Source organism: Bos taurus, chromosome 9 (assembly GCF_002263795.3).
Source record: "Bos taurus isolate L1 Dominette 01449 registration number 42190680 breed Hereford chromosome 9, ARS-UCD2.0, whole genome shotgun sequence".
Classification (NCBI taxonomy): domain Eukaryota; kingdom Metazoa; phylum Chordata; class Mammalia; order Artiodactyla; family Bovidae; genus Bos; species Bos taurus.
In genome coordinates this window covers 8,630,365-8,657,142 of record NC_037336.1, presented here as the reverse complement: position 1 = coordinate 8,657,142, position 26,778 = coordinate 8,630,365, and the positions used below count along the sequence as shown (strand labels likewise).

At 39.1% G+C, this 26,778-nt stretch overlaps 1 protein-coding gene across 1 annotated transcript in view; it reads left to right on the top strand.

Moving 5' to 3' along the window:
- The window catches only part of LMBRD1 (LMBR1 domain containing 1), a 132,297-nt gene that overhangs the window by 82,306 nt on the left and 23,213 nt on the right, over positions 1-26,778 (top strand). Inside the window, 6 exon segments of the mRNA NM_001035092.2 lie at positions 4,998-5,150; positions 18,436-18,500; positions 18,849-18,951; positions 19,498-19,602; positions 21,697-21,846; positions 23,133-23,211. Of these exon segments, the coding sequence (NP_001030264.1) occupies positions 4,998-5,150; positions 18,436-18,500; positions 18,849-18,951; positions 19,498-19,602; positions 21,697-21,846; positions 23,133-23,211 (655 nt within the window).

Sequence of the window (26,778 nt, the reverse complement as noted above, 5' to 3'; positions counted from 1 at the left end):
TAGGGAAGACCACTAGGCCATTCAAATATGACCTCAGTCAAATCCCTTATGATTAAACAGGGGAGGAAATGATTGGATTCAAGGGATTAGATCTGGTAGACAGAGTACCTGAAGAACTATGGACAGAGATTCATAACATTGCACAGGAGGAAGGGAGCAAAACTATCCCAAAGAAAAAGAAATTCAAGGAGACAAAGTGGTTGTCTGAGGAAGCCCTACAAATAGCTGAGAAAAGAAGAGAAGCAAAAGGAGAAAGGGAAAGGTAAACCCAGCTGAATGCAGAGTTCCAGAGAGCAGCAAGGAGAGGTAAGGAGGTCTTCTTAAACCAACAGTGAAAAATGAGAGAGGAAAACAACAAAATGGGAAAGACTGCAGATGCTTTCAGGAAAATTGACGATGTCAGGGAACACTTCATGCAAGGATGGGCACGATAAAGGACATAAACAGTAAGGGCCTAACAGAGGCAGAAGAGATTAAGAAGTGGTGGCAAGAATACACAGAATTGTACTAAAATGGTCTTAATGACCCAGATAACCACAGTGGTGTGGTCACTCACCTAACATCAGACATCCTGGAGTGTGAAGTCAAGTGGGTCTTAGGGAGCATAACTGTGAACAAAGCTAGTGGTGGTGATGGAATCCCAACTGAGCTATTTCAAATCCTAAAAGATGATGCTGTGAAATTGCTGCACTCAATATGCCAGCAAATTTGGAAGACTCAGCAGTGGCCAAAGAGCTGGAAAAGGTCAATTTTCATTCCAGTCCCAAAGAAGGCCAAAGCCAAAGTATGTTCAGACTATCACACAGTTGGTCTCATTTCACATGCTAGCAAAGTAATGCTCAAAATCCTTTAAGCTAGGTTTCCACAGTACATGAAGTCCATAACTTCCAGATATACTATTGGTTTTAGAAAAGGCAGAGGAACCAGAGATCTAATTGCCAACATTAATTGGATCACAGAGAAAGCAAAGGAATTCCAGAAACACATCTACTTCTGCTTCATTGTCTACACTAAAGCCTTTGACTGTGTGGATCACAACAAACCTGGAAAATTCTTAAAGAGATGGAAATACCAGACCATGTTACAAACTGCTCTCTGAGAAGCTAGTATGTAGCTCAAAAACAAAAACAAACAAACAAACAAAACAGAACTGGACATGGAACTGACTGGTTCAACATTGGAAAAGGAATCCATCAAGGCTGTATATTGTCACCCTGCTTATTTAACTTAAATGCAGAGTACATTATGCAAGATACCAGGCTGGATGAATCACAAGCCAGAATCAAGATTGCTGGAAGAAATATGAACAACCTCATATATATAGATAATACCACTCATGGCACAAAGTGAAGAGGAACTAAAGAGCCTGTTGATGAAGATGAAAGAGGAGAGTGAAAAAGTTGGCTTGAAACTAAAAAAATTAAGATCCTGGTACCTGGTCCCATCACTTCATGGGAAATAGAAGGGAAAATGTGGAAGCAGTGATAGATTTTATTTTCTCAGGCTCTGAAATCACTGCAGATGGTGACTACAGCCATGAAATTAAGAGGCTTGCTCCTTGGAAGGAAAGCTATGACAAACCTAGAAAGCATACTTAAGAAACAGAGACATCACTTTGCCAACAGAGATCCATATAGTCAAAACTATGATTTACCAGTAGTTATGTATGCATTTGAGAGTTGGACCATAAGAAGGCTGAACGCTGAAGAACTGATGCTTTCAATCTGTGGTACTGGAGAAGACTTTTGAGAGTCCCTTGGACTGCAAGGAGATGAACCAGTCAATCCTAAAGGAGATCAGTCCTGAATATTCATTGGAAGGACTGATGCTAAAGCTGAAGCTCCAATACTTTGGCCACCTGATGCAAAGATCTGACTCATTGGGGAAGAAGTCTGATGCTGGGAAAGATTGAAGGCAACAGGAGAAGGGGGCAGCAGAGAATAGATGGTTAGAGAGCATCACTGACTCAATGGACATGAATTTGAGCAAACCCTGGGAGATGGTGGAGCACAAAGGAACAATCAGTCCTGAATATTCATTGGAAGCACTGATGCTAAAGCTGAAACTCCAATACTTTGGACACCTAATGCGAAGAACTGACTCCTTAGAAAAGACCTTGATGCTGGGAAAGATTAAAGGCAGGGGTAGAAGGGGACGACAGAGGATGAGATGGTTGGATGGCATCACTGACTTGATGGACATGAGTTTGAGCAAGCTCTGAGAGTTGGTGATGGACAGGGAAGCCTGGAGTGCTGCAGTCCACAGGGTCGTAAAGAGTCGGTCAGATATAACTGAGTGACTGAACTGACTGAATAAATGAATAGAATTACTATTACCAGCCCAAAGTTTTCTGAAGATTTGAGGAGAATAACCATAAAAGAACAGATCACTTTAGGCATAGGAAATGTTAGCTATTATGTAAAACATCAGTATGTTTGCATAGGGGGACGTGTATATACACAGAATTTTGTGTCCGATGTTGATCTCTGTTAGTTTCTGTGACAGTGGTAACCTCAAAAGAGGGAGTGGTCACTGGTGGACCATGGGAAGGGAAGCTTTTTTGCCTATATACAATGTAACTACATTTTTTCCCCAAAGGAAATAATTGGTTGACTGCTGGGTGCCTTTCCTGGTGTGTGTTTGAGCACATTTCTTCCCACAGTGGTTTTTGCTGTTGGCACAACAGAGCGGGCTCCATCCCTCACTCAAATAGGCAGATAAGTTGAGCTTGTTTTTCAGTGGATCGCTACATTAGTTTACTAAAAAATATGTTTTCCCTGAACTAGCGAAAGCCAATGGCAACCCACTCCAGTACTCTTGCCTAGAGAATCCCATGGACGCAGGAGCCTGGTGGGCTGCCGTCTACGGGGTCGCACAGAGTCGGACACGACTGAAGCGATTTAGCAGCAGCAGCAGCAAAAGCCAGCAGTGAAGTAAATCTACCTTGTTGGTGTCCTTTTGATATTAGAATGACAGTTGTGAGAAAAATTGTGAAGTACCACATGACTGAAGCGTGGTCTGGATCTGTCTGTGGAGAGAAGTGTTTCATTCCTCTAGTCTTCATAAAACAGTCTTGTGTAAGGTTCCTTTAAGGATGCACTCTGATAGTAAGCAGTGTACTTGACTTAAAGCAGTAAAGATAGTTAAATATAGTCCCATGGAATTCCCTGTAATTCCATGTAATTCCCTGGTGGCTTAGCCAGTAAAGAATCTGCCTGTAATGCAAGAAACCTGGATGTGATCCCTGGGTCAGGAAGCTCCCCTGGAGGAGGGAATGACAACCCATTCCACTCTTCTTGCCTGGAGAATCCCATGGACAGAGGAGCCTGATGGGCTACAGTCCATGGGTTGCAAAGAGCCAGACAGGACTGAGCGACTAATACTTTCCACTTTCCATGCAGAGTATGGTTTCTGGACCAGTAGCATCAGGACCTCCTGGGAATTTGGTAGAAAAGCAAAGTATAGGCCTCACCCAAGGCCTGACTGAGTCATATTCTCTTGGTGTGGGGTCTAGAAACCTGTGCTTAATGAAATGTCCTGTTGATTGTTAGGTGTGTTGAAGTTTGGGGAACAGCATAGTAAGGAAGAGACGGCTGGTTCCAGAAGAGCGTGGCAGTGCATCTGTGGAGATCACTGTGACCATGCGCACCCCTTGATGAAGGGCTATCCGGGCACTGTCTGCATGTGTCTGTTATTTCACATGACAGCACTCCATGCTGTGTTATAGACCACCATGTGCTGTCTCTCCCAGCATCCTGTTTGAACCTTGAAAGGACTTTAACATTCTAATTATCTAATGTTTTTACATTTTAAAATGGTGCTGAGAATTTCCTGGCAGTCCAGTGGTTAGGACTCTGCACTTTCACTGCTGAGGACAAGGGTTCCATCCCTGGTCAGGAAACTAAGACCCCACACGCCATATGGTGCCACCCCAAATTTAAAAGTAATAAAAATGTCCCTTGTAAACATTTTCTTGGTCCTTCCAGTAAAAGCAAATGTATATTTCACCTTCTTAGTATTTAGCAGTTGTCTGATTATTGTGGTTTATTACTGTACGTGGTTGAAGGCACTTTGGGGCAGGGGGAGTTCACGAGGGAACGTGTCCCTGAGACACCACAGAAGGGTACTGCTCACGGTTACAGTCAATATCATATGAAAGTACAGGAGAATTATCTTCCGGAGAGGTCAGCCCAAGGAAACCTGACTCCTTTGCAAATGTACTTGGAGGGTAAGAAAATGCCAGTTCTTAGCAATTGTTATAAAATCACATGAGAAACGAATTGCCAATCCAGGTTCGATGCAGGATACAGGAAGCTTGGGGCTGGTGCACTGGGATGACCCAGAGGGATGGTATGAGGAGGGAGGTGGGAGGGGGGTTCAGGATTGGGAACACGTGTACACCCGTGGCGGATTCATGTTGATGTATGGCAAAACCAATACAATATTGTAAAGTAATTAGCCTTTTAAAAAGAAAAAAAAATCTTATGCTCAGCACATCCTAATCCTACATCCCCCTGCTGGTGTTTGAGTCAGGGACTGAGGAACATCAGCCCAGGTAAACGCTGGAACACAATCTCCTGACCAAGGGGAGGAGGAACATAGGGCTGGGTATGTGAAGGGATGGGGTGAGGAATTTGGAGGTGAAGGAGAGTGATCAAACAGAGAACATAAAGTGCCTCATAAAAGGGGTGTTTAAAAAGATATTATGTCTCTACATAACTTCACCATATTGAGTATTTGGAAAATAGGGATCAAGAAAAGTTTAGCATTAAATGTGCACGTGTTCTCATCACATTTTGACACTGACCTTGGTTCAGAGATGTGTATTCTCACATAGAAGTTATTGGGTTTTGCTTTTTTCCTTCAGATTGTAAATTTGCCTCAGGAGTCAAGTCCAACCTAAAAAGTTTTTGTTGTCTGAATCTGCTAAATCTGATGTGTACTCTATTAAGACCTTAATGGTAAAAAACTGTTTTATTTTGATCTGTTATTTGCAGAGCAAAGATGGTCGACCTTTGCCGGCAAGGGATAGACGCGCCTTAAAACAATTTGAAGAAAGGTTACGAACACTTCGGAAAAGAGAGAGGCGCTTAGAATTCATTGAAAATAGCTGGTGGACAAAATTCTGTGGTGCTCTACGTCCCCTGAAGGTAAATGGAGTTTTACAGAATTATGCTCTCTCTCTATGTAGCACCCCTCAGAGAGATTGATTCTTGTGGAAGCATTGCAGTGTGGCGCCTGGAGCATGGGTTTTAGAGTTAAAATCATCTGGTTTTAAATTGCAGCTCCGATGCCTGGCAGTTTGGGTAAGGTGCATAACCTCTCTGAGCTTTATTTACTCATGTGTAATGTAAGTGCTAGAGGCTTGAAGAAACTTAAAATATAGGTAAGTAATGTAGTATGCTTCTAGTTTTACAACTTTGTACTTTTCTATAGGAGATCTGGGACCCGTATTAGAACTTTTTCAATCAGATAGATTTCAGTATTCAAATTAAAAATTTCAACAGAATTTGCTTCATTGTGTGGTGGCATGTTTCTGAAAATATGTACAAGGTATTAAGATGAAAAACCATTAATTTCCCTTTTTTTTAAACCATCATTTGCTAGCCTTAAATTCTTCAGACTCGGGTCTTCCTCTCATAATTCAAAAGGAAATGGGGAAATTACCTGACTGCTTACCCTAAAAAGCTTCTTTTCTAAAAGAGTTCTTCAAAAACATAATCAGTTAGATCTACTGTATATCATTTTAAAACTGTCGGTTAGAATCAGTTTCTTTTTAAAGACTTACCCTAGTCTGTTTTCCCAAGGTGATTGTTTTCATACCACCAAAGGTATAAAGAAACTGTGCCCACCCTTAACTTAATTTTAAATTGTTTATATATTAGCTTCTTTATAGATATTTATAATCTGGTCACTAACAGCTGCCTTGTTTTAAATGCTTTGTGCCATTTCACTGTACCTGTGTTTAGAGGGACTTTCACAGCTTTATAAAGTGTGTAGAATGATTTCACCAAATGTAGGCTGTGGTTAGAGAAGATCCACATCGCTGCATAAAGCTGGGTGTCCTCCCAGGCCCATTGCATCGGGCCCCAAACAGTCGCTGACGTCCTTCTGTCACTGAGGTTAACTTTCACATGTTCTATGGAATCGTGGAAGGTACAGACTTTTGTCTGGCCTTGGCTCAGTTCAGTGCTTTTGAGGTTCACCCGTGTCACCGCATTTCTTTTCAGCAGTTCATTCTGTTTTCTTGCTGAGTATCATTCTGCTGTGTCTGTATCACAGCTTGTTTATCCATTCACCTGCTAATGGGGATTCAAGTTGTTTCCAGTTTGAGGCTGTTATGATTATATGCTGATATGAACATTTGTGTACAAATCTTTATGTAGACATTTATACATTCCTTCATTTTTCATTTTGTTCTTTTGAATCTTTTATTTTATATTGGGGGTTAGCAGATTAACAGTGTTGTGATGGTTTCAGGTCAACAGCAAAGGGACTTATTTTTCTTTTTGTTTGTACCTCATTTTTTCCAGTTTTTTTAAAAATCGATTTTTACCTGGGGGAAATTGCTTTACGATGTTGTGTTTGTTCCTGCCTACAAAGACACAAATTAGCCATGGAACTCAAGGAAGAAAATTAGTTTTGAGTTGAAGAGTCTTACAGAAATAAGCGTTTAATTAGAATACGTTAATGGGTCCTTAAAATAGTGTTTATATACAATACTGAGCACATTTCTAAGCATGCAGTCTACATTACTCACTTGATTAAACTTGCTCTCTGACAGATGCACATTTTTCTAGTGTATACAACTAATTGGCCTAGATAACCTGAAGCTCCTGATGCACCTCTTGTTATACTTAGACCTCTTATATTCATATAGAAAGTAATAAATTCATATCCATAGTTATATCACTTATCTTTTCAGACTTTTTTATGGTAAAACATATATAGCATATAATACACCATTTAAACTATTTGTCGATGTGGCATGACATACATTCACAGTGTTGTGCAATGCTCACCACTGCCCGTTTCCAGAACCTTCATCATCTCTAACAGAACACTCAACAGTAACTAATTCTCCATTCCTCACCTCCACCCCACCCCCATCCCCCTGAAACCATACAGCTCAGATTGGGGCTTGAACCCACTGTCTTTTAACTGAGATCACACACCTGGTCTGAGGACTTAATGAAATTCAGGTTCTTGATGTCTCATAGCAGAAAAAATTGAGTGAGAGACAAAGTGATAGATAAGAAGTGAATTTATTTAGAGAGATAAACATTCCATAGACAGAATTCGGTCTGTCTTAAAAGCTGAGAACGGTTCTGGGAGAAATATACTCCTCAGACAGTGTGGGGTGTCTCAGAAGGTGAGAGGCCCTGAAATATGGAGTGGGTGGTTTTTATGGGCTGAGTAATTTCATAGGTTAATGAGTGGGAGGATTATTCTAACCATCTTGGAAGGTGCGGGGATTTCCAGGAGTTCACTTGTTGACCTTTTATGGAATTGTCATGGCACTTGTGGGGTGTCGTTTAGCTGATGTATTACAATGAGCATATAATGAGGCTTAAGGTCCACTGGAAGTCGAATCTTCTGCCTTCTCAGACCTAGTTGGGTCTGCCCAGGTTATGTCGTATCCAACACTGACTTCCTTTAAAGATGGTACCCTTTAAAGGTTGTACTCCTTCCTTCCTGATTCACCTGCCCAGCTCACATCCCCTAATGACCTCTATCCTGCTTTCTGTCTCTCTGAATTTCCTATTGTAGGTACCTTATGTAAGTGAATTATATATCCTTTTATGTCTGGTTTATTTGACACATAATTTCTTCAAAGTTCATTCATGTTTTTGATGTATAGAAATTTCATTTCTTTTTAAGGTTGAATAATATTAATTTTGTTTTTCCATCCATCATTTTGTTTATCCATCCATCAGTTGGTGGACATTGAGTTTTTTCCAACTTCTGGTTATTGTGAATAGTGCTTTCAAGGTAATTGGTGTACAAGTACCTGTTTGAGTCCCTGCTTTCAGTTCTTTTGAGTATATATCTTGAAATGCAGTTGTTAGATCTTGATCAGTTCTGGTATAACTTTTGAAGAACCTACTGTTTTCCACAGTGACTGCACCATTTTACATGCCCACGAGCAATGCACAAGGGTTCTAATTTATCCATATCATTGTCAACACTTATTTTCCTTTGTTTTGATAATAACCAACGTTATGCTTGTGAAGTGATATCTCATTATGGTTTTCACTTGCATTTCATTTGATTAGTGACACTGAGCATCTTTTCATTAGACTGTTGGCTTTATATGTTTACTTTGGAGAAATGCTTATTCAAGTTTCATTTTTAATATTCTGAATGTTACTCCTTATCAGATGCATGATTTGTAAATATTCTCCTATTCTTGGCTTGTGTTTTCACTCTGTTGATAGTGTCTTTTGATACACAGATTTTTAATTTTAATGATGTCTGATGCATTTTTTTTTCTTTTGTTACCTGTGTTTTGTGTCATATCCAAAAAATAATTACCAGATCCAGTGCCATGAAGGTTTTTTTCCCTTAGAGTTTAATAGTTTTAGCTCTTACGTTTAGATCTTTGATCTATTTTGAGGTATTTGTATATGGTGAAGGATAACAGTCTAATTTCATTTTTTTGCATGAAGATTTCTTCTTCCCAGCATCATGCTTTGAAAAGACTGTTCTTTCCCCTTTCAGTGACCTTGGCCCCCTTGTCAAAGATCATTTGAGCGTATGTGTGAGCATTCATTTCTGGAGTCTTTTCCATTGGCTATGTGTCTGTCTTTATGCCAGTACCATACTGTTTTGGTTGCTGTGGCTTTGTAGTAAATTTTGAAATAGAGAAGCGTGAGTCCTGTAACTTTGTTGTTCTTTTTCAAGATTGTTTTTACTGTTTGGGCTTCCTTGAAATTCATATGAATTTTAGAATGGCTTTTTCTGTTCCTGCCAAAAAAAAAAAAGGTCATTATGATTTTGGTAGGGATTGCATTGTATCTGTAGAACACTTTCAGTAGTATTGTCATTTTTAATGTATTAAGTCATATTACACCATAAATATGGGCCGACTTTACATTTGTTTATGTCTCATTAAATTTCTCTCAGCAATGTTTTGTTGTGGGGAAGAAAGAAATGTTTTTCTACCTTTCTCAATTCTTCTCTCTAGTCTAAGAATTAAATTGACATGAGACAGGTCAACAGGGGAATTTCAAACAAATATTTGATAACATGTATACACTGGAGAGACCCAGGAGAACTGAATGACTTCTTAGTCTTAGGAACTAGACAGCACTTCAGCAGTATGCTTGGGGGCTATTTTAAACAAGAAAATTGCTGACAGAAAGTACAAAATGCAAAGAATATAGCAGTAAATAGTGCACTTACAGGATACTTGTCTATGGTAAGAGAGCTGAAACAAGAAAGCAGAGTATTGCCTAGTTCATGCTTAGCTCGGAATGTGAGCATCAGGAACTTAGAATTTTTACCTCTTTGCATGTATCTGCGAGGACTTCCCAGGCGGTGGAGTAGTAAAGAATCTGCCTGCTAATGCAGAAGATGCAGGTTCGAGCCCTCTGTCAGGAAGATCCCCTGGAATAAGAAATGGCAAGTCACTCCAGCATTCTCGCCTGAAAAATTCAATGGATAGAAGTAGTCTGTTGGGCTACAATCTGTGGGGTCACAAAGAGTCAGACATAACTGAGAGACTGAACACATATGCACAGTGTATCTTCAAAAGACCACTAAGAGCCATGTGTGTTGATTTTAAGGCCATAAATAAATTTTAGCGAGCAGTAGGTTTGTAAATGCAGAATCTGCAAATGAGAATCAACTACTTATAAGAAAAACAACAACAAAAGACCTCACAAATCCAGCAAGTTTTCTTGCCAGCTCTTACTACAAAACTTTGTATTAAACAAAGACAATCTGGGAAAATTTTGGTAGAGAGAAGACGAAATTTGGAGATAAGCCTGTGATTGATCTTAAACCCCCAATCTTAGGTGAAATAAGCCAATCACCAAAAGACAAATACTGTATAATTCAACTTTTAAGAGGTACCTGGAGAACCCTGGTGATTCTCCAAGGGTCGGGGGGCAGGAAGTCTAGGGAGTTCTTTAATGGGTACAGAGTTCCAGTTTTGCAAAATGAAAAGAGATTAGTTTGCAGAACTGTGTGAGTTAATTTAACACAACTAAACTGTACATTTAAAAATGTTTGAGATGGTAAATTTTATGTTATTTGTATTTTACCACTATTTAAGAAGCAAGAAAACAGAAAATGACAAAAAATCAGATAGAAATAGAGTTGAACTCAGGGGAAAATGGGAGGAAAATACACTTAATTTTGGAAATGAAAACAAATTTACAGTGTGTCCAAAAGAGAAAAGGATCAAATAAAATTTAGTAAGAGGGGACATTTGAAGAAAGGCAGAAGGATAACCAAGAGAAGGAAAATCAGATGAAGTAAAAAAAAAATCCAAAAACGAGTGTTGAAATGGAAAAGAAAGAAAAACTACATATGTGTAGGTTTCCATGCAGTGGCAAAACAAAACAAATTAGCAGAATATTTAAAGGTATAATACCCCCCCAAAAAAAAAATCCTAAAGTAAATAGACATGAATCCACATGTCATGAATATTCTATATCATGAATAGACAGGAAATAGCCACTTTGTACCTGGGAAAATTTATGTGCAGTTTCCTGGTAAAACCGACTTCAGATTTAAAGAAAATCCTCAAGATTTCCAAGCAAAAGGATCAGCTCACAAGGGCAACATTATTAGACTTAGACTTCTCAAGAAACATACAAAGCTAGGAAGGAATGGAAGAACATTAAAAAAATAAAATCTCAATGAAAAGGTATGAACTACTGAAAAAAAAAACCAATGCACAATGTGAGAGTTGTGAGTTGTTTTACTGGGGGCAAAATGAAGACTAGCCCGGGAGACAGCTCCTCAGGTAGCTCTGAGGAGCTGCTCGGAAGAGGTGAGGGAAAGTCAGTATTGTATATGATTTTAGTGAAGGGGTGCATGCAGTCAGGCACACATGTTGGCAGAAGGTTATTGGCCAGTCATGAGGAGCAGAAGTCGGCATTAATGATTTTAGTGCTAGATCTGAAGAGATGCAAGAATCAGGCTCATACAGTTGTCTTCTGAAAATGCCTAACTCCCTGAGGGCCTATTCTGCCCATTTTCCTGGATCACAGAGTGCCTCACTCCTGGTCTCCACCCTGAAGCCTTCTCAGGGGGTGTCGAAGGTAGGCAGCAGCAGCGGTTTGTGACTTAGTCCTTGCAGAGACTGATGGCAAGTGCCCAGTTTTAGTTGGCAGAACCAAGGAATTTGTATTTAGCCAAAATATCCTTTAGAAAAACAGTTTTTAAACATTTAAGAACTCAGGGGATTCTGTACTGATGAGCTCTTGTTGAGAAATCCCCGGTTGCCAAGTTCTGGCCTATTAATAGGTGTGAAGGTGAACATCAGCAAAAGGACTATGGTGAGCATTTAGTATCGTATGAAGAAAAAGTGTGGGCTGGGGCAGAGAGTGAAGCACAAACATATGTGCTGAGGAATAGATAATTAAGAAGAGAGAGAAAGAAAATAGAATTTCTCATAGATTACTGTGTAGGCAGTAGGTAGGAGTTGAACACATAAGAACCAATACAGTGTTTAGTAAAGGAGTGAATAAGAACATGGGGGCTAGGAGCACTGGAAAATTCAAGTACACAAACAAAAATACAAACTTTCTTAACACAAAAGGACTAAAAATCCAGGAGCAAGGAATTCATATTAGCTGGAGAAAGAAACACAGGAAATACATACATAGTTATCAAACGAGATATTTTCTAAACTAAATGTGTTCAGTTCAGTTCAGTTCAGTCGCTCAGTCGTGTCCGACTCTTTGCGACCCCATGAATCACCGCATGCCAGGCCTCCCTGTCCATCACCAACTCCCGGAGTTTACTCAAACTCATGTCCATCGAGTCAGTGATGCCATCCAGCCATTTCATCCTCTGTTGTCCCCTTCTCCTCCTGCCCCCAGTCCCTCCCAGCATCAGAGTCTTTTCCAATGAGTCAACTCTTTGCATGAGGTGGCCAAAGTACTGGAGTTTCAGCTTTAGTATCATTCCTTCCAAAGAAATTCCAGGGCTGATCGCCTTCAGAATGGACTGGTTGGATCTCCTTGCAGTCCAAGGGACTCTCAAGAGTCTTCTCCAACACCACAGTTCAAAAGCATCAATTCTTCTGTGCTCAGCCTTCTTCACAGTCCAGCTCTCACATCCATACATGACCACAGGAAAAACCATAGCCTTGACTAGCTGGACCTTTGTTGGCAAAGTAATGTCTCTGCTTTTGAATATGCTATCTAGGTTGGTCATAACTTTCCTTCCAAGAAGTAACGTCTTCTAATTTCGTGTTAGTCATATCAATAAATGTGAATGGGACTTCCCTCTGGTCCAGTGGTTAAGATTGTGTTCCCAGTGCGGGCGGCACAGGTCTGATAACTAGTCAGGGAACTAGCTCCCACATACCACAGCTGAAGACTTCACATGCCGCACCCAGGATCAAAGATCCGAGTGCTGCAACGAAGACCCAGCACAGCTAGATGAATAAAGACAGAGAGCCTCCATGGCAAGAGTCAGAAAGACGTGGTCAAGTGTGAGAGAAGCACTCAGAACTGAGCTGCTCTTACTAATTTGACGATGGAGGGAATGTGAAGAGGGATGCACACAGCCTCGGGGACTGAGAGGCTCCCAGCCGATAGCCAGCAAAGAGGTGAAGGTCTCAGCCCTTACCCTCAAGGAGCTTGATTCTGTTCCTCAGACTTGATCATCTCAGTTGATTCATCTTCAAGTTTAATGATTCTTATCTCCCGACCGGTTAAATCTGCTGAACTTTTCATTTTGTTTTCTAGTGAGCTATTTGTTTCAATTACTGCATTTTCCATCTTGAGAAATTCTGTCTCTTTGTTGATATTCTGTATTCAGGGAGACATTGTTTTCAATTTGTTTTGGTTCTTAAGAAACGTTTTTCTTTAGTTCTTTCAGTTCAGTTCAGTCACTCAGTTGTGTCTGACTTTTTGTGACCCCATGGACTGCAGCACACCAGGCCTCCTTGTCTATCACCAATTCCCAGAGTTTACTCAAACTCATGTCCATTAAGTTGGTGATGCCATTCAACCATCTCATCCTCTGTCGTCCTCTTCTCCTACCTTCGATCTTTCCCATCATCGGGGTCTTTTCAAATAAGTCCAATCTTCTTATCAGGTGGCCAAAGTTTTTCAGTTTCATCTGCAACATCAGTCCTTCCAATGAATATTCAGGACTGATTTCCTTTAGGATGGACTGGCTGGATCTCCTTGCAGTCCAAGGGATTCTCAAAGAGTATTCTCCAATACTACAGTTCAAAAGCATCAATTCTCCGGTGCTCAGCTTTCTTTATAGTCCAACTCTCACATCCATACATGACTACTGGAAAAACCATAGCCTTGACTAGATGGACCTTTGTTGGCAAAGTAATGTCTCTGCTTTTTAATATGCTGTTTAGGTTGGTCATAACTTTTCTCCAAGGAGTAAGTATCTTTTAATTTCATGGCTGCAGTCACCATCTGCAGTGATTTTGGAGCCCCCCAAAATAAAATCTGCCACTGTTTCCATTGTTTCCCCATCTGTTTGCCATGAAGTGATGGGACTGGATGCCATGATCTTCGTTTTCTGAATGTTGAGTTTTAAGCCAACTTTTTCACTCTCTTCTTTCACTTTCATCACGAGGCTCTTCAGTTCTTCTTCACTTTCTGCCATAAGGGTGATGTCATCTGCATATCTGACGTTATTGATATTTCTCCCGGGAATCTTGATTCCATCTTGTGCTTCATCTAGCCCAGCATTTCTCATGATGTACTCTGCATATAAGTTAAATAAGCAGGGTGACAATATACAGCCTTGACATACTCCTTTTCCTATTTGGAACCTGTCTGTTGTTCCATGTCCAGTTTTAACTGTTGCTTCCTGACCTGCAAAGAGACTTCTTAAGAGGCAGGTCTAGTATTCCCGTCTTTTTCAGAATTTTCCACAGTTTATTGTTACTTACACAGTCTAAGGCTTTGGCGTAGTCAATAAAGCAGAAATAGAGGTTTTTCTGGAATTCTCTTGCTTTTTCAGTAATCCAGTGGATGTTGGCAATTTGATCTCTGGTTCCTCTGCCTTTTCTAAATCCAGCTGGAACATCTGGAAGTTCACGGTTCATGTATTGTTGAAGCCTGGCTTGGAGAATTTTGAGCATTGCTTTACTAGCATGTGAGATGAGTGCAATTGTGCGGTAGTTTGAGCATTCTTTGACATTGCATTTCTTTGGGATTGGAATGAAAACTGACCTTTTCCAGTCCTGTGGCCACTGCTGAGTTTTCCAAATTTGCTGGCATATTGAGTGCAGCACTTTCACAGCATCATCTTTTAGGATTTGAAATAGCTCCACTGGAATTCCATCACCTCCACTAGCTTTGTTCGTAGTGATGTTTTCTAAGTCTCACTTGACTTCACATTGCAGGATATCTGGCTCTAGGTGAGTGATCAAACCATCACGATTATCTCGGTTGTGAAGATCTTTTTTGTACAGTTCTTCTGTGTATTCTTGCCACCCCTTCTTAATATCTTCTGCTTCTGTTAGGTCCCTACCATTTCTGTCCTTTGTTGAGCCCACTTTTGCATGAAATGTTCCCTTGGTATCTCTGATTTTCTTGAAGAAATCTCTAGTCTTTCCCATTCTGTTGTTTTTCTCTATTTCTTTGTACTGATCGCTGAGGAAGGCTTTCTTATCTCTCCTTGTTATTCTTTGGAACTCTGCATTCAAATGGGTATATCTTTCCTTTTCTCCTTTGCTTTATGCTTCTCTTCTTTTCACAGCTATTTGTAAGGCCTCTTCAGACAGCCATTTTGCTTTTTTGCATTTCTTTTTCTTAGGGATGGTCTTGCTCCCTGTCTCCTGTACAATGTCATGAACCTCTGCCCATAGTTCATCAGGCACTCTATCAGATCTAGTCCCTTAAATCTATTTGTCACTTTTACTGTATAATCATTAGGGATTTGATTTAGGTCATACCTGAATGGTCTAGTGGTTTTCCCTACTTTCTTCAATTTAAGTCTGAATTTGGCAATAAGGCGTTCATGTTCTGAGCTACATATTTAAAGTAGTAGCTTTAACGTTTTTGTCTTATAAGTTCAATGTCCTCAAGGACTTCCTCAAGTACAGTGCCTATTGATTTTGTTTTTTTTCTCTGTATTAGCTGTACTTTCTTGCTGCTTTGCATGTCTCTCTCTCTTTTTTTTTTTTTCTAAGTTAAAACATGAGAAATTTTAAATAGCATAATGCAGTAACTCGGGAGATGAGATTCTCCCCTGGATTTTCTGTTATTACTTTTCGTTGTTTGTTTAGTGACTTGTGTGCATGCTATGAAGTCTGTTTTCTTTGTTGTTGCAGTCACTGAAGTTTCTGCTTGGTTGGTTTAGTTAATTATTGGACACAGATTTTCTTAAACACCTAGAATCTGTAAGTCTCCCAGTCTTGCTGAGGGGCCATCTGTGAGTGGAGACGTGACTTCAGCACTCAGGATGCATTTATACCACTCTTAGCCCACACATCCTGCTCGTGCAAGACAGAACCTCAGGGTCGACCAGAATGCACAGTTAGGCCTCTCCTATATTCATGAGCATGCACAGGGCCTTCTTCATTCCCGGGAATATATAGAAACTTTTCAGAGCCCCTGTGGGCATCGCATTCCTCGCGTTTCCATTTTAATCTTTTTGGTTAGTTTATTTTTTGCCTGATATTGACTAGCTCTCATGGCCATGAAATTCACTGGTTCCTGGGAAAAAGGAATTTTTGCACTGTATGAGCTCCATTTCAAGCCAGACACAGTCTTGCAAGTGGGATCTTCCATGTACCGTCCAGGCAGGTCAGATAATGGCAGTCCTCTGGGAAGAAGACTGAAAGAGCCCCAGCCCCTTCTGTTTCTCAGGTAGCTGCCCAGCTTACAGAGAGGAAGGGCTGGTACTAGAGCAAATCAGAATGCCACAGTGTTCTGTGCTGTTACTGAGAGCCAGCCCTTTTCCTTAAATGCTCCTGGATTGTGGCATGCTTCTGGTTCATTTTCAATGTTGAAAAAATTTGTTCTGACAATTTATGCTGGTTGTTAAATTGCTTTTAAGGGGAAAGGATTTTCAGAGATTTCTACTTTGTTACTTTTACTGGTGTCATCTCTTTGGCTTAATTATTTTTTCCAAATGGATATAATAGCTGGTGTGGAATATGTAACATTTAGGTCAATCCAAGGTGGTCACCCCTGACTTGATTCTGTAAGTACTACTAACTTAAGTTCTCATATTTAAATATATATAGTTTTCTTGGTCTTTATAAAACATTTATCTTTTTAATCTTTTTCTTTGTTTTGTTAAGTAGCTGTGGTTAAACCGTCATAACTCTGGTTCATTCATCTCAGCAGATTGGGGTATAGTTAAGGATTTTCTCTTCTTTCCTTCTCCAGCGGGCATCCAGGCAGGGCAGTGCTGATTTCTCCCGCTCTCTGTGCCGTGCTCCTTTACTGCTCGCTGGCAGTTGGTGCTGGCACTATCTCCTGCTACAAGCTATTTGCTGTCAGCATGCTGCTGAGAAATAATATGTTTCCTCAGTGTATGGATATTGGCTTCAGTTCTCCTGGGTATCAAATACCGTGCTCAAACCTGGTAGAAGAAGACTGTGTATGCTCCTTTATACCTGCTACTAATAATCTTCTGTTACTATAAAGTAGTCACTTCAACTTACTTAGCAATGAAACATTTTAGAGTAAATGCTCATGTGAAATCCCAGTGTGTAAAATGGATATATGCAGTATATTTTAAGTGATATAATTAAGGTACTCTTTCAGAACCAAAGAATTCCCTAGAACACAACTTTAAGATTTATTTCCAGATCTATCTTTCGTGCTGGGTCAGATAATGTGTTGTTAGTCTACTTTTCTTTTATCATATCAGAATTCTAAAATATTCAATGATCATGTGAAATAAGATGAAAAATCTCCCTCGCATTCATAATGTTTTCCATCTATTTCTATTAACTCCAGGCAAAGGAGAAACCAAAATAGTTAAGTTCAGTAGCTCAGTCGTGTCCGACTCTTTGTGACCCCATGGATTGCAGCATGCCAGGCCTCCCTGTCCATCACCAACTCCCGGAATTACTCAAACTCATGTCCATTGAGTCGGTGATGCCATCCAGCCATCTCATCCTCTGTCATCCCCTTCTCCTCCTGCCCTCAATCTTTCCCAGCATCAGGGTCTTTTCCGTTGAGTCAGTTCTTCCCATCACGTGGCAAAAGTATTGGAGTTTCAGCTTCAGTATCAGTCTTTCCAATGAATATTCAGGACTGATTTCCTTTAGGATGGACTGGTTGGATCTCCTTTCAGTCCAAGGGACTCTTGAGAGTCCCAAACATAGATTTCATCATTTTTACTCTGAAATTTTATTCCTTAAGGACACAGTTCCAATCATTGTTTTCCTGAATACAGCTCATACATATCCTTCATGTCTCATACATATCCTTTCACACTGTCAAGTTCATACTTAGAGTATAAGTAAGTATATCCCATCGATTACAGTACTTAGCACATTTTTCCACAGAGTTAGTTTTATGTGACATTTTCTTCAGTGCTGTTGGTACTCTATTTCAAAAATAATACCAGCAATATAGACTTTTCTAAAGATGTGATATAATTTATTTATAAGATATAAGCTGTTGACCCATGAACAATGTGATTTGAATTGCTCAGGTCCACATACACAGGGATACTTTTCTGTAGCCCGTGATACATCACTCTGCTCCCACAGTTGGAGGACTATGTGGATATGGAGGAACTGCGTGTGCAGAGGGCTGACAGTGAGCTCTAGACAGATTTTTGACTATCCAGAGGGTTGTCCAAGAGTCAACTGTGTATCTCATTACTTCTGTGAGAAAATGTTACAAGTTCTCTATTTTAACAACAGGTTAATATAACCTGATGAGTTTCTTGGTTTTGATTTTCTGTGTATGTGTATTAGTCTTAATACAGTTTTCAGTTAACTTCTTGTATTTGAATATAAGTCAATATGAACTTTTATTTGACCTAGCAAAGAGTCTCATTTGTTTACTTACCAATGAAGACTTTAAATATTTTTTCTCTTCTGTGTTTTTTTTCTCAGATAGTCTCATAATGAAAATTTAGTGACATATGCCTAGGATTATAGATTAAGTTAAAATGTATTTTTAGGTCGTTTTTTAGATCATTTTCACATGGTACCGACTCTTATTGAGCATAATGGTTTTGTACTTTTAATATCAACTTTTAGAAGTATATTTTTAATGATTTTTTTGTTTTTTTTTTTTTTGCTTTTAGATCATTTGGGGAATATTTTTCATCTTTGTTGCATTGCTGTTTGTAATTTCTCTCTTCCTGTCAAAGTAAGTACAGTAGACACATTTTCTAAAGCACTGACAAATCTCCTGTGATATTATACATTTTCCGTGCTGAATTCCATTAATGTAGCCTATTCATCTTAAGTAGCTATTTTACTTAAAGTGTTCTACAGCATTAACTCAAAGAATGACTAAAAAGATCCAATAATAGTGTTTCTTTGGTCTGTATCAATTGAACAATATCTGTAAGATATTTAAATGATGTTTGATTTGTTATTCGTGGTTTTCTTGGACTCAGTTGAATGTACGTGCTCAAGTTATGATGTTATTCTTTCTAAACTAACTGAAAATGTGATGGTATAATGTGTAAATTCACTATATACTTTGTTATAGCTTGGATAAAGCTCTTCATTCAGCTGGAATAGATTCTGGTTTCATAATTTTTGGAGCTAACCTGAGTAACCCACTGAATATGCTTTTGCCTTTACTACAAACTGTAAGTAAAAAAAAAAAAAATCAGTCATTTTATACTTTAGCAAACATTGTCAAATTATTATGTTGACAAACCTGTTAATGCTTGGCAATGTATGCTTGTGCTCTCTGTTAATTTGGCTTCTTATTTACGTATAATTTCTGCATTGATATGTTATCCTAAAAATTATTGTATTGACATATTACTGAACTCTTTAAGTTATGTATTATTTGAATTGGATATATATTTAAACTTAGGGTGAACTTTTCCAAGCATTTCCTGATTTTGCCTTTTAATGACGTCTTTTATTCCATATATAAATATAATTTTTAGTTTAATTTATTATAGGATTTTTGTTAGGATGATAATATTGAACAATTAGGTAATAGTTTGGTAGTTTGCTTCTTGGAGTTCTTTTTTTTTTTTTTTTGTATTATCATAGTAGCCTGGTTAGGGTGATATTTTAAACATTGCCAAATATGAATAATGAAGTTTGACTTAATTGTATTCAATGCATGACTCCTGGAGCCCTTATTGTTTGTGTATTAAGTTTAATTTTCTCTTTTTCAGGTGTTCCCTCTGGATTATATTCTTATAACAATTATTATTATGTACTTTATTTTTACTTCAATGGCGGGGATTCGAAATATTGGCATATGGTTCTTTTGGATTAGAGTGAGTATATGTTATAATATTTTTTTATTTTTTCCATCATTTTGTATATATCCTCCATTATTGCAAATTATCTTAGATTTATAATACAGGAGTTATAAATATCTTAATACCAAAATGATGGAAGTGCTGGCCTTTTCACTTTATGTTAACATAAAAGTGCTCTTTGTCCAGAGAGTGCATGCTCAGTTGTGTTCAGCTCTTTGTAACTTCATGTACTGTAGCCCGCAAGTCTTCTCGGTCCATGGGATTATCCCACCATGAATACTGGAGTGGGTTGCCATTTCCTCTTTCAGGGGATCTTCCTGACCCAAGGATCGAACCTGCGTCTCCTGCGTTGGCAGATGAATTCTTTACTGCTGGGTCACCTGGGAAGCCCCTTTGTCTAAAGCTGCAGTTCTTAAACGGGGGCAGTTTTGCCCTCCTGGTATACTTGGCAAAGTCTGGAGATGTTTTCAGTTGTTATAACTAGGAAGCACTACTGGCATCTGGTGGGTGCAGAGCAGGGAATCGGGGCAGCGTCCTGTGTTGCACAGGCAGCCCCGCAACAAAGACTTGCTTATCCAGCCCAAAATGTCAGCAGTGCTGAGGCTGAAAGCCGTGGTTTAGAAGTTCTGTTAGTTTCCTTAGTGTTTGGCTGTAGCCCAACCGCATTGCAGCACAACTGGATACACTATAGTTCGAAATATGGCCCTGTGACTGGCAGTGAAAGATTCCTGTGCTATTGGAGAAAGGGTTATTTTCTTCTTATTCTCATTTTGATATTAAAATGAGATATATCACTTCATACTTCCAGCTGTGTGTAAAATGCAATTAACTAGAGGCTTGAACTAATGAAAGACTTCCTGCTGTGGAAAATTTTTTAAATCTAACATTGCTTCAGTAACTCAAAAACATCAAGTCTAATATTCCTCTTGGCTTCTCCCTCATGGTTGAGATATGGCTTCTTCAGCCCTCTTTACCCCGTCTGTGTTCTGTGAGGAAGAGGCAGCTAGGAGAAGGGGTGACAGAAGATGTGGCTTTCCCAGAAGTCTCCCACAGACTGCTTTCTTTCTGATGCGTAATGTTTTATCACTACCAGCCACTACTGGGCATAGGGAAGCAGGAAGTGTGCATTTTTAGGTGATCGTGTCCCATCCAGGATTAGAGTCCTGTTATTCTATATTGTACTATTATATTCAGTCGAGTAATAAAGCAGGGAGGTGCTGTCTCGGTCGCTAAAGTGTGCTCTGTCATTGAAATGAGAGGCCTGTCACCAAGCTTCTTGTATCTGCTCCCACGTTTCAGTTTCCGTCCATGCATACAGGATGCACATGGAAATAGCTATAGTCAGATGGTCATAAATTACCATAAACTAGATGACAGTGTTACAGTTGAGTATAACATGAGGATGGGTTTCCCAGATGGTGCAGTTGATAAAGAATCCGCCTACCAATGCAGGAGACACAAGAGACACAGGTTCGATCCCTGGGTCAAGAAGGTACCCTGGAGGAGGAAATGGCAGTCCACTGCAGTATTCTTGCCTGGGACATCCCATGGACAGAGGAGCCTGGCAGACACAACTCAGCAGGCGTGTGGGTGCATGTGCGCATGCACACGCATGCACACACACACAATATGAGGCTATCATGAGTATTTCGTAGAAATGAGTATTTAAAACATGACATGTCTGTCCTTGTGCAATAATATATAGAAAACTATAAATGTATTACTAATACTTAGAGTTTAAACTCACTCTTTTAACCTGTAGATAGAATTAGACATAGTTCACCATTCTTAGCTCTATGAATTTCTAACAGATGCTGTTACATAATAAGTTTAGAAGATTCTTTGAAACAAACCATGAAAATACTAATTTATTTCTCTAGGTCTTGAGTTTTTAAAATAAACATGAATCTGAATCTAAAAGCTTTACAGGGAAAGAATTGTCTTTGTTATTCTTATAGTTATCTGGAAAGATTAAGAAATCTTAGTATTTATTTTGGAAAAAGAATTGGTGGGTTGAACTGCATGCATTGCCCCTAACAAATGAGCAAGACCCAGTGCCTTCACGTAAAACGTATTGCTGAAATAGCGTCACTGTGTTTCTCCTTCCAGTTGTACAAAATCAGAAGAGGTAGGACCAGGCCCCAGGCGCTCTTATTTCTCTGCATGATACTTCTGCTTATTGTCCTTCACACTAGCTACATGATTTATAGTCTTGCTCCCCAGTATGTTATGTATGGAAGCCAAAACTACTTAATAGAGGTAAGTACAAACATTAAAAAAAGTCATTATTTTGACATTTTAAACATAGTAATATCTAGAACCAAATTCTAATTTGTGAAAGCTAGCATAAAATATTAGCTCATCAAATTAAATTTAATACTGCTAAAACTAGTTTTACATTCCATTGTTGGGCATATTTACATTTGTTTCATACAAATTCTTTTTAAAAATAACACTGAATTTCATAATAGTTGTTCCTTAAATGGATCCCATGCTGCCAAACTGCTGAGCTTTATCTTAGCACTTTACTAGAACTCATAATATTTACTTTAAAGTAATATTTTAAGTAAGTTTATTAAGATGGCGCCCCAAAACGTTTTGGTGAGCATAGAGCAAAAAACGTCTGCTCGTTGGTACCATGAATCCCATAGAAGAGACTTAAATGTTTTATTTGTGGGTAATTACGCTTTCTCATATCCTGATGGGGATCCTCTTACCTGTTACACTGATTCCTTGGTGTTATCTTTCAAAAGCCACCTGTGATTCTTAGTTGTATCTGGAGAGATAGTTTGAATATTTTGAAAGTTTAAAATATTTTGATGATATCTAATTTGGCCTTTATTTAGTTTCCTTTTCCTAAAATATCTCTTGCTCTGCTTTCTAATAGTTCGAATCAAATCGGTGTTTTAGGGCCCAGTTCAAGCCTTACTTTAATGGAATCTTTCATTATTAACCCATTCTGCCCAGATCATCCCTTTTTCATCCTTCATTCTTTCTTTAACATGTAATTAGTAGTTAGTTCATTGAGAAATATCAGTAGTGTCAGTGGACCAGAGATGGGACACACATCACAGCAGATACACAGGTGACCCAAGTTTGGGAAACACACTGCTAAAAGATCACCTTAGTCATTCTTCTCGTTTCTTATACCTTTTATTATCTTCTTGCCTTATCCCCTGCACCTAGTTCTTGGGCTCATGTTATGAAACATTCTTCTATGAATGGATGAAATAAGATCATGCTTTTGCATGGATAAGTGGTATTCTCCTCTTGTTCCACAGTGGAAAACCAAGGGCTGTTTTCTCTGGGCAGAAGCTCCATTGATTAACACAGGGCCTAAACATTGTTGCAGGAAAGCCTTAATGTCAAGTTTACCATGAATCTTTTTATTCTAATTGAAATTTTACATAAAATTTACATTTTAGAATATTAGCCAAATGTGGTTTAATAGAAAACAGGGTATAAAGTTCATAATGTGTCACTTTTTAATCAAAATATATATGTTAATATACTATTTATATTTTAACTGTATCTTCATTTTTTAGAGCAATATGACTTACAGTGACCATAGAGGCAATTCATCCCTTTCTGTGCCAAAGAGATGTGATGCAGATGCCCCTGAAGGTAAAGCAGCTTGTTTCAACCTTTCTTAGAATTTATAACTGTGTAAGAAAAGATTTGTTTTGAATTATGGTGTCTTAAGCATCTGATACCTTTGTTTTCATATGTGGTGACAAAAGGAACTTTGTTAAGAAGAAATTGGTCTCTTCAATAGAACTTCTTGGTGATATAATGATTTCCATTAGGGAGAGGATCATTATAAATTAGTTACCCTTGAAGAACAAAATGTGGTTATTATTTACCATACTTAATGGTATAATAAGAAATCATTCTTAAATGCCTTTTTTGTTGTTGTTTTAAAAAATTCAAGAGACTTTTGGTAGAATCTGTCACTTTTAGGACTGAGAACAAAAGTGCCTATGACCTAGAACAGCTTTTAACCCATCCAGCTCTGGTCACTTTAGTTAATAAAATAATGATAAAGTTAATGATGACAGCAGTTAATGTTTAAGAATGTGTAATTGTGAGCCAGACATTATAAGTTTTTCCTGTGTATTCTGACAAAAGCTCTGAGATCCTGTGCTCTTCATCTCTGTGAATTTTGAGAGGGTCTTTTTCTTGATAAGTCATTGAGGGGTTCCATTATGAAAAAGATAAATTTGGAGTGCTTTAGCAGAGTCAGCTCTAGACTGTTGTGGAGTAACGGGAATAGGTACAGAATGCTGGATGGCCCGGTAAGGCAGCAGTGAGCTCTACCTGGAGGTCACTGTGGGCTCGTCAGAAAGAAGGGCTTCAGACAGGGGATGGCAGGGCCGCCTCTCCAGGTGAGAGGGGAATCCAGGGAAGGCTGCTCCAGGCGGAGGAACACAGCATACACATCAAGTTCCCTTCAACCGTACAGTTTTGTGTTCAGACAGTTTAAAACCATTATTGTTGTTTTGTTTTTAATTGTGGAGGTGTAAGGGGTTGGAGGAAAGAGGAAATGGGGTTGCCAAGTTAGAAGTCAAATCAGAAAGGTCTGGAAAAGAGCCAATGGATGGTTTTACACAAGAAAGTGGGAACTGTGGTCTGGCTTGTTTTCAGTAATTTAAATTACAGAAGAGAGAGAATGGATTTGAGAAACTGAGACCAGAGCATAGAAACCATTTGGGAGAGGGTGCCAGGAGGAACAGTTTACAGTAATCCAGGAGAGATGGCGAAAGCCTGAAGCAAACAGTGGTCTTAAGAGTGAAATGAACACAGAATTGAGAGAGGACCTCCTTGCTTGGATCTGAAGAGTGGCAGGGGAGGCAGAATATTTTGGAATGGCCTCCAGTTTCTGAGTAATATGGTAAATTTTGGTATCACCAAGGTGAGATAAAAATAGATACTAAGATTAAAGAAAAAAGTATAGATACTGCTTAGCTGACTTGAGATGGAGATTTCACGGGCAGTTGGATATTTACAGAATGAACTCAGAAGGCAGAGTGTGAGGAGCCTGGAGACCCAGGCAGGCGGATGACAGAACTATGGGGGAGTGAGCGGAAAGAAGAAGGAGAGATGTGGATGCTGGAGGCAAAAACTACGTGCAGTGAATAAAAGGGAATGTAAAGCACTGAAATTCTTCATGGAGCTTAAGAGGGATTGGATGGAAACTAGAGAAGGTATGCAGCATCAGCAGAGAATCTTTTTTTTTCTTTTCTTTTTGAATGAGGAGAGACTTTAGGGATGATGGGATGAATTCATGGAGCAGGAAAAATTGAAGAAAAATATGAGAAAGAATGAATGATGAGCCAGTGTCACCCTGTTCTGGAGGAGACAGTAGTTAGAACATTGAAGAATGCTTTAGGTGGAAGGAAGGATCCTTCTTGCTCTAGATTGCAAGGAAGGAGTCAACAGTGTGAACTCAGATAGTAATTTCTTAGTGAGGGTGAGCAGGAAGTTCTCTGTGATTGTCTCATCTTGCTTTGAGGTGTAATTTCAGTTATTTGCTGAGAATCACGTGGGCCACTGGGCACAAAACTAAAGAAAGGGGCACAAGTTTTGCTAGGTGAACAGAACGTCTGACTGGAGATAAGTTAGTGGTAAATGAATATATGCCAAGGGGTGGAGATGAAATTCTCTCTCTGTATTTTTGCTGGATATGTCTGCACAGCTGGTGCCCTTCTCCATCAGAGCCTAGGCTATCTGGGGAGATGATTTGAAGGACTGGAGGAGGATGAGATTTAGAGACAGAACAGGCTGAGAGTCAGAAATGGAAGAGACCAAGCACAGAGTCCAGGGTGCAGGGCAAAGACGGGAAGAGACCAAAACTGGGAGGAAAGAACAAGGTCAAGAGATGAGTCAAAACCAAAATCAAGGGAAAGCAAATGTGAAGAAGTAATAGTGAAATGTTTCTGTTATAAATTAATTGACTTAATTTTCCAGGTCTGCTTTGGTAGCTAACAACAAAGACACTTTAGTCCCAGATTTTTAACTTTGAAATGCACACAGCCCCACCCCCACCCCCCACACACATCACAAGTAGGGTTGATACCTGAAATGCTTTGGGTTGTCATTTTTTGCTAAGTGAGAACAGAATGAAAAGTTACTGTTGGGTTGATTTGTAATTTTTTGAGAGGGCTCTGACCTTGAAGATCTAAATAAGTTCTGTTTCTTAGATTCTTACGTTATTGAAACCTTAGCAGAAAAACAGGTCAAACTTTCAAAATCAAGTTGCACTGGTAAAAGGGGCTTTAAAATGCCCCTGTATTGCTGAACTGAATGAATTTGTGTGTTATAGATCAGTAAGCTTTAGTTAAATGATACACTTGGCCATAACTTTTATATGCATCCCATTTGGTATTTTTCTTTTTCAGTCTAGTTTATAGTGGTTTAAGTGACCTCCTTTGAATTGTTAAATATTTTTCTAAAACATTTTAGTTGATTTATGCTTTGAAATGTTACTTTGCAGTATAAAACATAACCCTTTAGATTTATGGATTTATCTCTCCCAATATTTTGTCTTTGTTCTCTACCAAATCTCTAAATGTCAAATTGCCTGTGCATGCTGGGAAGAGGATGGCAGAAATACAATTGTTATATTTGGGATGCAGGGTAGTTTTCTTAAGAGAGTAAGAAAAAACAATGATGGACTGTTAGGAGAGCTCTCCCTGCCAGATTCAAAATTAAGCATGCTCTGGGTACTGCCACTCATAAAGGAGATATTAACCCTACTAATTCACATATAAGCAAATGAAAATCATTGTTTTATACATTAAAAATTGTAATAATGGAGAAGAATGAGCAGTTCACATGAGATTTGACACGTGGGGTAGGGCTAGGGTAAAGTGTGTGGTGAAAGACTGATCGCGCGGTGTCCATTCACCGTGGACTAGGAAATCTCAGCTTGCAAGAAGAAAATCAGCACTGTGTCACTTGTGACATTTTGGTGGGCACTTTGACTAAGGTAGATGATACTGTAATAAAAATACCCCACAAGGCACTTGGTGGCACCTTTGTTACGCACCTGTTGCAAGTAATAGTTTTGGAGAACAGTTTTTCAATTTAGAAACAAAAAAGTTATAATTTATTGTGTTGTACTTAAAATTATTTCTCTTGGACTGCAAGGAGATCCAACCAGTCCATCCTAAAGGAGATCAGTCCTGGGTG